This window comes from Micropterus salmoides, unplaced genomic scaffold (genome assembly GCF_014851395.1).
Source record: "Micropterus salmoides isolate LMB-PRFRI ecotype aquatic unplaced genomic scaffold, ASM1485139v1 Ms_hic_scaffold_4, whole genome shotgun sequence".
Classification (NCBI taxonomy): Eukaryota; Metazoa; Chordata; class Actinopteri; order Centrarchiformes; family Centrarchidae; genus Micropterus; species Micropterus salmoides.
Genome location: NW_024043372.1, coordinates 19,811,226 through 19,823,330, shown reverse-complemented (window position 1 = coordinate 19,823,330; position 12,105 = coordinate 19,811,226). Strand labels below are relative to the sequence as shown.

General features: G+C 39.0%; 1 protein-coding gene across 1 annotated transcript in view; it reads right to left on the bottom strand.

Moving 5' to 3' along the window:
- grm2b (glutamate receptor, metabotropic 2b) overlaps positions 1-12,105 on the bottom strand; it is a 30,028-nt gene that overhangs the window by 15,561 nt on the left and 2,362 nt on the right. Inside the window, exon 2 of the mRNA XM_038695422.1 lies at positions 8,671-9,298. Within this exon, the coding sequence (XP_038551350.1) occupies positions 8,671-9,180 (510 nt within the window). The 5' untranslated portion in view covers positions 9,181-9,298. The remainder of the gene's footprint in view (positions 1-8,670; positions 9,299-12,105) is intronic.

Genomic DNA, 12,105 nt, shown 5'->3' with positions numbered 1-12,105 from the left:
GTATGTCCCTAAGGTACCTACCAAGCTGAGCCCTACAGTAGATACAGTAGATGACATGAGTGCGATTTTAGGATGTATAGTGCACCAGTCCAGCCATTTACCACAGTTACAGAAACACATCTTATGTATAATGGATATAATGCACGTCTACTACTTTGGTATAATGCATTTGAATTGTATTAGTGGAATGTGACTGTTGCAATTAATAGCAAAACACTGGATATAAAAATAAATCCCATATCAGTGTGAATCATAGTGGTGTTACATCCAATGTAATGTGCACGTGTAATGACATGCAAGCTACCATTCACCAAAACTGTGAGCTAGTATGAGTTTATAGATGTTATTGATTAATCTGGTTGCTTAGGACAAATTTATTCAACACCGCTGTTAATGTCTGATGCATATACAAAGTTTAAATGATTTAATCATTTGTTTGTTATCTAAACATAATGTTTCTCCCCAGTGTAGTACTTTCAAAATGTCCTCTAACAGTAACACAGATTTTGTACAAACAGTAGCCCAAATTATTCGTGCCTAGTTTGCATCTGGTCCAGTCTGTGAATAATCTAGTTAAATTTCTAAAGATGAGAATTTATTCCTGTTGAAGGGAAATCACACAAAAACACAAGAATGGATGGGGGTGGTAGTAAAAACGCAGATAAAACGCTGGAATCAGTATGTTGTAATTCTATGACAGCATGTTGATTCCATTCATTTGAAAATGATAGCTGGCTTATCTGGAATAAGATATAAGAATATGGTTGTCAAAGGCAATAACAGATTTGCATTATTGTAATGTTTGTAACTGGCAACATTTTGATACAAACATTCACTGAGAGGAAACAGCATCAAGGCATAATCATGCCATGGGCGATGGTGGAGAGATGGCTGAAACAGCAGAATATCAGTGTGACTGAACTGACCATGCAACTTCAAAGGCATACATCTTGAACTAAAGACTTTCTGTACTCATCCACTTGCATCTAGTTTGCTCTCTTAAAGACCATTTGCGGCAAACCCAAGCACCAAGTATGAAGTTCTTCAGTATGATTGCAGTGCCTCTCTCCATCAAAGGCTGATTCTACCAAATTGGAAATTGGATCAAAAGCACACACCTCTGATGCATTTGCTCGTTTGCATTTGTTTTTGCCCACTGGTCTCTCACATCCAAGTTCACCTTAGCATTTTCTTGTTTATACAAAGAAAGTAAAGTTGAAAAGCGCTGTGAGATAACTGTTGTTGTGATTTGGCGCTATATAAATAAAACTGAATTGAATTGAATTAAAGGAAAATCATAGCAATAGCAATGTAAAGCCTGCAATAGCCCATGCCATTTCATCATATATGTGCTGGATCAGCTACCCAGCTGATAAGGATTATTTTTTATTTAAAGCAGCTTTGTTGGATCTTGCCAATCTAAGTTTTAGACAGAGTGTACAGTAAATTGATGCAATTTTATGAGAAGATAGGAAGACAAATGTTCCCCCATTCATTTTATATTAATTCATTCAACTTTTATTTTAACTTGGAAATACACTGAGGTCGACACCTCGTATACAAAATATTTATAAATCATAAATTATATACACTGTTTTATATAAACCATATGGTTTATATAAAACAGTGTATATAATTTATGATTTGTCCTCAGCTAACTCCGTCAAGTGCCCCCCTAGAGCATATGAGAGAGAGAGAATGACTACATCTCCTTGATTCTACATCGTGTTCAATTCGCATGTTGATATACCAACAGGTATCATTTTAATATACATGTAATAAAAAAAATACTGGATGTTTAAATGAATAGTTCAGCATTTTGGAAAATCCTCTTGTTTGCTTTCTTTCTGGAAATTAGAGCAGATGATCAAAAGCACTCTCATGTCTGTGTGTTAAGTCTGGAGTTAGCGCTGAGAGCTTAGCTTAGTATAAAGACTGGAACCAGGGGGAAGCAACTAGCTTGGCTCTACCCAAAACTAGTTGGGTAAGTGTTTTATTTCTTTAATCCGTACACACAATGTAACCTGACTGCGCCCAGCCAATCTAACTCAAATACTGTAGTTGTTTATTTCTCAAAATGGCAATCATCAATTGATATAAAAGTGATGCAGACTGGAGAGAGAGAACCGGGAATTAATTAACGTATCTGGCATGTCGCAAAAATGTTCACTGACTGATCTGCTAGTTGTGACTACAGCATTATTAAACTTTTTTATGATTATATTTATGCACTCACAGCACTTGGTTATGGTTAGGTAAAGAGTATGGCCTTGGTTTGATACAGAAAAGGTCTGCAGTGAACTCAACATGACACAACATGTTTATTAACATTTAAGCTAAACCACAATCTCCCCTTATTTCAACCAAAGTGCTTAGACCAAATCACAGATAGGACAACTCAAGTACATAAATGTGGTGCTTCATTGACTCAAAAAGATTTGATCACATTTGCTACCACAACACAGTACCAGAACAGGTTTACATGGTTTTATTTTCAGAAAACAGCACTTTGCTGCCACTCCTCTTTTCACCCTGTGTGTTGAAGTCTTCATTTTAGCTATGAAGTGATGCATCTTGCCACGACATGATCTTTGTTGGGAATTGCACATGCGCAGTTCCTAGTTACTATTAGCCAATCACAAGCAGAGTAGGGAGGGTCCCGAGAAGCCAGTAAACATGACTTTGGTTCAGCTGTACGTGTTCCCCTTACCAACTTAGCAACATGGACTGGAGCAAGAGTTTCAAAGTGGTGAGTTATCATTAACAAATGTATCTTTCATCCATAAAGTTTTAACTGAGCTCTGTCTCTACATCACAGTTTCAGGCAGTTCAGAGCAGAGTTTTCTGTGGGAGATGGGAACTCCTTTGGGCTGGACTTTGGGCTTTTTCACTTTGCAAACCTATTACATGCACAAAAAAGGTATATAACTAAATAAAGTGGAGGGAAAAATCATTATACCACCTCTTTAATATCTTGTAGCTGCAGCTATATAAGTGCTAAGAATGCAGCAGCAGAAAGAAATGTGTGTTGATCTGCTTGCATGCACTATTTCACTAGGAGACAACTCTTCACATTAAACTTACATATTTCCTCCCACCAGCAAAACAATGCTCACCACAAGAGCGACCTTTCGAACCACTCTCAAGTACAAGGATACATCTGTGAAAAATGTTGCTCTTTATAATCTGCTTAGCTTAAATCTTTGAAGTATCACTTCTAGCTTCTAGCACTTATGAAATAAACCTGCTAAGTCCAGTCGTTTTTACCATTATTGAGACAGGAGTGCAGCGATGCTGTCACACAGTCTTAAGCACTAATAACAGCCACAGGTTCTGAGCAAAGACTGGTAATTTATTCCTGTGATACCGTGTGAAAAAAACCCAGCTCTAAGACAGACAAGATGAAGGGAAGTGCGTCTGGAAATCGATGGGCTTGCGATATTATTGACCATGTGGGTCCTGACTCTAACCAGCCTTCCAGTCATTACAATGTTTCCCTTCACTTTGAATGACATTCTGATGTGCTAATTAGGGAGCTGAGCTGTTTTCTCTGAATGTGCTGAAACTTACAGTTCAAAAATAACATTCTCTAGGAGAGGAGAGGTGGGGGGACTCAGCTACAATATCACATGATAAACAAGACCCTTTTGAAGTTAACCAAAGCAGGATTGTTTTTTTCACCCAATGCATTCTGTGAACACGGAAACACAATAAAGACAGAGCCCTCTCCAGTTCCTCTGCACGACACATGAACAGACTTAATAAACCACTGCAAACCAAAAATATTAAACATCAATATGTGGCAGGACAGATATGAACTCTTATGACCACAAATTATTGTGGACCTTCCCGGCGGCTTCAGCAGTGGTAAGGCAGAGTTTGTCTAATGGTCCTAAAGGATTTAGAGGGTGTTTTTGGAGCTACATTGTAGGATATTGAATTTTAGGATACTCAAGAACACACTCATCACACAGAATACTTTTTCCCCCTTATTTGTGTGGCTGTGTGTTAAATTATTTAAGGATATGCAACAGTTTCAGTATGGATTTGTGCTAAAAATTATTTGCAGAAACTCAATGTTGAAGACAAAAGTTTTAGTTATGCCTGCAAGCAGATTTAATCTTTTTCCATTGTGTGACTGTGAAAGTGTAGTGGCATGTGAATTTGAAGATACAAATCTTTTTTTAATGTTATTTTTGCAGAAAACGTGTGGGAATAGTTCAGAATGATTTCATTGTTCTTACTTTCATTATGCTTCTATGTGGATAAAGCTGGGTTAAATTCACAAGTGTAAAACGTGTAGGCTGTATGAATTGAGTCACCGCTCATGGTCGATTCTATACAGCTAACATCCCAGATGGCAATAAAGACTATTTTCAAAAATGAAACAGCGAGAAGACATAACAAGGACAACAACATACACCAGGATGAGTAAGAAGATGATAAAAGCCTCCAGAATATCGTTGAGCTAATTATGAAATAATCCTTTTGAGGCTGAGGAGAAACTGGCGCGTCTCCCACCATCTTTCCCACATCTCGTCCTTGGCCCCTGTCACAGGCGTTGTCAGCCTCCTCTCCACACGCAGGTGGACACATCCCTGCCAGCCAATGGAGATGCACCCCACAGATGGGAAAAGCAGCTCCTCTCAAAGTTCCCTGGGACCGTCCCTGGCACTTGTCCTCCTCAGTTTTATAAGGCTCTTCATCTCCACAAAAGTGCTTCTCTGGGACTGTGTAAATCATTGACCTCTCAGAAAGAATCCCACCATGGGCTTCTCGGCACTCTCACGGCTTGATTCATTACAGCGCTCAGGAACTGAAGGGGCTAACAAAGAGAGTGTTGAGCATAGTGACAGTAGAGGTATGTATTCAAATTCATACAAAAACATTCAAAAGCTGTGAGTTCCTTTTTGAATCTTTGCGACTGTGTGGTCGCTGAACACTCATTCACAGGGACACACGCACACAGTCCTTTTCATGCTTCTTGAAAACATGCTGTTCTTTTGTCAAAGCATCCTCAACATTACAGGAGGAGAGGATCTATTTTATCCACTTCTTTCTAAGCGAAGACTGCCAGTGTTTAAGGGGCTTTAAATGATTCCAACATGGTAAAGTGGACATCCCAAGTCCAGTCTGTCTGACTATTTGTCTACAAATGTAATCTCCATTCAACTTTAACATTCTGACATGAGACATTCATCACTGCAGACTCCTGGCAAATTTCTCTTGGGTTGGATTGTATTCTGATCTTGTTTCAGCAGACATTAACAAGGGAATAACTCTAGACTGCAGCCCTCAACTTATTCAAGCAATCAGTGTTTCCCATATAGGTACTACTTGCTGTGTGGAGAGAAAACTGATTATGAAGTCTGTACATTCATTTAGACAAGAAACTGAAATGTATGTCGAGTTCAAAATGAATTGTTTTAATAGTATTGTGGGGGAATTCACTTATTTGTTTTCTTTCCGAGAGTTAGTTGAGAAGATCAATACCACTTTCATATATATCTGCTATAGCTACAGCCAGGAGATAGTTAGCTTATTCCAGAACATAACAACTCAACGGGTTGCTTTTACCCTTCAGCTGTTTGTATGGATTAAACAAACGAGTTAAAACATGTGAAGTAGTGACCTTTAGAGGGGCTGATAAGCATTTTTTAGACAGAGCCAGGTTTGCTGTTTACCAATCTATGGTTTTTCCAGTCTATGCTAACCAACTACAGGCTTCATATATAACGGACAGACCCGAGAGCAGTATCCGTCATCTCATCTAACTGTCTAAGAATTTCCAAAAATAAAAAGAGCAATATGATTGAATAGGATGAAAGAAATGTGAATGTTTAAGGGAAACAGGACATAGATGTTGTGGGTTTAAGTTACAGTAAATGAGGAACTAAAAAGTTATAGCACACTGCAACTTAAAAAGAACATTAGAGAACATTTCACAACAACTGATTATCGAGAATTAACTGTCTGATTAGTAACAAGTATTTCAGCGTTAGTATGACACAAGGAAATTGCAAGTAGGTTGGTAAATTTATTTTGTCACAATATAACAGGTTACAGAGTGAAATTAAGTTTGTAACTCCCTTCTGCTATGTAGCAGACAATATAAATTAATATAGAAGCAATTACACAAATGGTAAACGGAAATAAACTATATTCAATGGAGCAGTGCTGAGGATGAATTTGAGAATACACTTGTGTGGAAATTTCCACATATGTGGTATGTCATACTGTATGTGTAATTGTAGCATGCAGCACATGTGTTTATTAGCTTTGGTCTTTTCAGTACAGGGATGTCTTTCCAATTGCAGCAGTTTGCCAAAATAAACAATTTTGATGTTTTTAAAGAGGGTTATTGTGGAAGAAAGAATTGTCTAGATGTGGGGTAGACTAAGAGGTGTTATTTAAGTGCTGTTAAAACACAAAGCTGGTAATCCTCATTGCTTCACAAACATTTTGTTTTGAAAATGCACAATGTGAACAAGCCACTCTGAAATGTCCCACAATGTGACAACAGGAGAAAATAAGTTAAGCGTTACCAATCAATCACAATAGCAGTTTCATTAGAGCTGAGTGTGGAGCACTGGAAACCAAACACATTTTTGTGAAAAACCTACAGTGGAACAAAATGTCACCATTATACTTTATAAACATAACAGTTGATACCAAATCATACAAATTTGTCACAAAAATAAGAAGATACCAAAACACCTAAAACATAAAAAAATATAATATTTAGCTTTAGCTATTCATATGTTTTATGCAGAATATGGTGTTTTTGCAATATCTAGTAAATCAGCACCCTGACATCTTTTCAGTTAAGATGTAATAATGTGTTTGTGGATAGTGAATGTCCATTAATTATAATAGTAAATAACTAGTCAACCAATCACCACAGACAAGCATAAAAAACACAGTACCATTAAAATGTGACCTGCCATCATGAGGTCTCTGTGACTAAAGCATTAGGTACTGCCATGCATGACACTGCAGATAAAAGTTATCTTTATGCATAGCATAGTTTATTGTTCCTACAAATAAAAGATGGAACTTAATCTGTGTGTGTGTGTGTGTGTGTGTGTGATAAATGTTTTGTGAACTGAAGTTAATGGAATGTGTAACCAAATTATACCTACCCAACACCCAGTGCGTCATGGTAATTATGGCGTGTGAGGGCAATCAGAATTAATTAATTATGCTCAGATGCATTGCCTCTGGCAACCTTTCAAACGCGTGTGAAAGGTCAGTTTTCTTTGCAAGGAGTAAATTAAGTTGCTGACAAAGTGATGGATGTCTCTGTGAATGTTGATGCTTCAAATACAGTCTTCCCAGGTAGATTCTTATTCCAGCCAACGCAAAATCTCTCCCGCTGAAGGCTCAGTCCTCCAGCTTGGTAAAAGCGGAGAAGCCGGGCCTTTTCAGTCATTATCTGTACTTGTGGAAGTGAGTGTGAGGTGTAAGTAAGTGAGTCTTTATGCAGATTCAAGTTTGCAAGTTTATCCATCCCCAAGTATTAGAGTGACTTACTGAATGAATGAATGATTGCAATGGTTTAATGAATTAGGTGTGGGTTTGAGTATGGATGATTTAAAAGTGCTTATTGTTGCAAAATTTACACTTAAAATTAACTAACTAAATTACTTGATTACAAAAACATAACCACAAAAATGCAATTACAATGTAAGCTGAAACCAAATCAAAACATAGAAATCCCAACCTTATTGGTAGACATGAACATTGAGTATTGGACGATTCTGCCAAACCTTGGATTACATTCATTGCTCACAACATTTTAAGTCTTGCTTTCTGAAAAATCTGTGGGTCACAACTAATCAAAGGTGAGATAAAGGTTGTGGTTATGGCAACAAAAACAAGTGGGTAATGTTAGGAATTAATCATGTTTAGAGATCTACTCACCCATCCACCAACACTATTTAAAATAAAGGCCACGTAGTTTCTTAAATTAGTACTGATGTAAAATGTGAGGTGAACAATCATTAGCATTTTTTTTACTTCTTTCAATCTGTGCTGCTTGCAAAACCTGATTTCTGATTCATTGTTCCTTAGTACCATACAGTGCAGTTAAAAGATTTGGAAACGCCTGCCACAAAAGTTTGATTCAGCACAGTCAGATGATATTTTTGATATTTTTGAATGGCCTTTCATACTTTTAGTTTGCAGAAAGTCTCCTTTTTCCTTCCTTTTAGATGTTATTTTGTATGAAGGGTTTGCAAAAATGATTAGATTTTGTGCACAAAATGCTGTACTATGATTCAACAAGACTGGCAGTTGAAAGGGCAGAAAGAGACAAAGATACGTCAGAGCAACAGTTAAAAAAAATGGAAGCCTAGCATCAAAATCTGTGTAGATTTATTAGACATAGATTCCTGTTTCAGTGTCAAATGCATAATAATGCATAATTTTAAAACTTAACTCCTTATTAACCTCTGCGTAATTTGAGATCTTCCGGCAGGAGTCTTCTGTCTCTCCACAATAACCCTCTTTAAAAAAAAGACCGTGATTCCAAACTTTTGAACGAACATTAGGATGCATGTAATCTTGTATTATGTTATAGTGGTGTTGCATGTGTTGCTGTTTTCTGTAAATGCAAACTAATGCAACCAAAACACTGAGCTTGGGAGATTCATGATTTTGCTCATTTACCTGAATGGAAACATCACTATAGGATCCTCCAATGACCCCCGAGATGGCCAGTGGAACCTCGTTTTGGATAGGTCTGGAGCCGTCTGGGCAGATGAAGCCTGGATCATGCACCTTGGTGAGGGAGGCCCTGACGAAATCTAAAGACTGCTCCAGAGCGTATGTGTCCTTCGAGCAGGTGTCCAGGATGTGGGCCCCCAGCTGGAGTCCGGGAAGGATGCGATCGCTGGAGTTAATCTCATCAAGTGCCAACAGCATGGCTTCCAGTCTCTGGATCCCTCTCTCCTCATTGATCTTGCCACAGTCCTCCATCCCATCACCTTTGTGGTGCACGGGGAACAGGCCTCCAATCACCAGGTCCCCGTCCAACACGATCTCACGTTTGGTCGGCGGCGGTAATCTGGAGATGCTGGGCAGGACTCCTAGTACCAGCATCTCCAGCAGGAGCATATGGAGAATCCAATTATGGGCAGAATTGGCCAACGACCTGGGGCAGAGCACTACACTCAGCATGGCAGGATCAGGTAGCAGGGTTCAGCTGGTTGAAGTAGAAAGGGGCAGAGGTTCACAGGGCCTGGAGGCAGATCATTTTCAAGTCTTCTCTCAGTGGGTGCATCATGTTTGATATTTCCTTAGTGAATGAAAGAAAAGACCAATTATGGGAAGAAAATACAATTTAACTAATGAGAAATTAAACAGAGCTGAGTAATAACATGAACATATTCCTCAAAATGTGCATTATTGACACCCACTGGCACTGACAGCTTATATTTTTGCCGTTTTGTTACTGATTTTAATACAATTAGTCTCTTTCAGCTTTTTGCCCACAGGGTTATTCAAAGATAAGACGCAATCACATAGGCTACTGCTTTATAGCTTAGTGTGACTGTTTCATATCTAAGACAGTTTATATCTAAACTTTCTCTTGCAAGTGGTTCTTTACAGTTTTCTTATCGATTTTTGCCTGAACCTCTTTTTTCCCCCTCGCCCTAATGCGATCTATAGAAATATTACAGACAAATAATGCTATTATTGGACAGTCTAAACCCGAGACTGCACTGCCAGATGGCTGAAATCAGGCTACGAGTATTATGAGTGACTTTCTCATGTGAAACATAAGTAGAGATTGTTTCAGCGAGGCTCTGTGGGATTCCAGCGTGAAATATAATCACGGCAGTTTTATCTAAAAGACAAACCGCTGCGAGTTACGCGTTACCGTTGCAGAGTGACCACATCAAATATTTATAGATATTTAAGGCACCCTCTCAAGTGAAGTGTAAAAAGCTTACAACTGAGATATCACATAGATGGTGGTTCTCCTCAATGGCTAGGGTTGCCATGGAAACATGGTTGGGGGAAAAAATAAGGGTTGGACTGTAGGGAAGTGGGCAGCGAGACATGTATGCTAATCTAGATTCCTATCATGTTGAGGTTACAGGTTTAGGTCTCACCAGGAGTTGTTATGATGTCTGATTAGGGAGGTGGGCCGGTTCAATCAAAGCGCTGTCAGAGAGAGGGAACCAATCCTGTTTCTTTCAGTCATTCCTCACATTCATCAAACACATACACAAGATCAGCAAACAGATCGATTCAAGCAGCCTTTACATAGAGACGGTGGACTTTTAATAACTCATACCATGTCTTTACAGGTATATTATCAACGTGTCATATCAGCAGTATTAGTCAGAATATTTGAAAGTCAGAGGGATGCACAAATGGAGCATAGAATCAACAGAAATTGTCTGTGTGTCTGTTCAGATAGTTCAAGTTCAGATTTTAGAGGAGTCACGCTGGTAAACCCGCAGAGCTTGGCTGTCGTTTGGACTATTCGATGTGCTGCCGCTCCCCTCTCCATTAACAAGCCGTGGGGAGCTTATTAGTGACTTCTCCTATTCTGTGACATTCTGTTGTTAATGACATTGTAACATCACACAAAAATGTGCCACTTGTAGACCCACATGTATTATCAGTTCTAATAATAGTTGATCCCTTAACAGTCCTTTTATTCGATGTGAATGTGTCACGTTTCCTGTGCTAACAGGGGCAGAAAAGCCCGCACTGTGGAGTATGCAAGGGTAGGTTACAAAAACACCAGCTCCTGCATATACACCCAGATAAGTTGAGCGTGTGTGTAAGCATGCTTTTGCAGGGACATTTGACGAATATCCTGTGACATCCCAGGAGCAGTGTGAGCCACAAACAACCGAGAACATGAGGAGGAAAAAGTGTAATAAATTTCCCCCCAGATAAATATTACACCAGGTTGTGGGGAAACCTCATAGTACACTGATGAATTCACTACCCTCTATCCAGTGAAGAGGGGTTAAATGTAGTAATGTGTGAAGTCACAATGTAAAATCTCTCTCAGACCCGCTGTGTGTCCCGGACATTAGGTGGAGGTGTTTGGTTTTGCAGTGACACATTTGCCCTATAAGAACCAAGGTGAGAAAGTAACTTGAAGAGTTCAGCATTAAGAGGCTAATTGCTCCACTGTGCTGTCTGTTGGAGCAGATGGGGGCTTTCTAGTTGCAAAGACTGGGTCACAGTGTGAATTAATGGCGCAATAAGGAACAGCCAATTAGGCAGACCTATGCAAACTAGGCCAAAGTGAGGCTGGAGGTCCAGAAGAACCTCTCAAAACCTTTAAAAAGTGCAAATAAATGCTGAGTCTGAAGTGGACATGAAGTACAACTATCAAAAACACATTTCCTACCAATATTTGAAACACGTATTAAGCGGGAGCTGTATTACCAGCTTGCATGAGCGTTAAATCTCACCCTCAACTGAGTTGTAAAGTAGCTCCTATCAGGACTCGATCACATCATTAAAGCTATCTTGATGTAGAAACGGCTGTCACGCTCACACTCAGCAGCTGTGAGAGTCACTCGCTCCCCAGATGTCTGAGTGGAATATTCCCTCTGAAAGGCGAGTTCAAAAAGAAAAGGCAATGTGCTTTACCCTGCTTTGAACCATCAGCTAATGCATTACTGCTCCTGCCCAGGACAGAGAGGATTTCGCCAACATTAGCATAAAGATGCTTTGAGAACACCATTCTTTATTGTCTTATCCAAATATAGCTAATGCGTAATGCATGATTCACTGCAGAGTCGCTTTCAGAAATTATGGAGAATGGCATGCACAAATGTACTATGTACCTGTATCTATGGAGAAATACAATGCTATTCATGTCTGGAAAATGAGCTGAAGAGATGGGTTGGGGTTGAAGGACTAATCACCTGTTTGTTATGTTGTAAAAACTCACACTGATCATGCAAAATAAATCTATTTGATGTGTAATTTAATGATGTTATTATTCTTGATCATTTCAACATCACCTCAAGCGTTTAGACGTTGCTATCACTGCAATACTTGAGCGTACATGACATGACATTTAATTTAGTTTCTATAATCCACACGGATCATTAAGCCTGTTGAGTA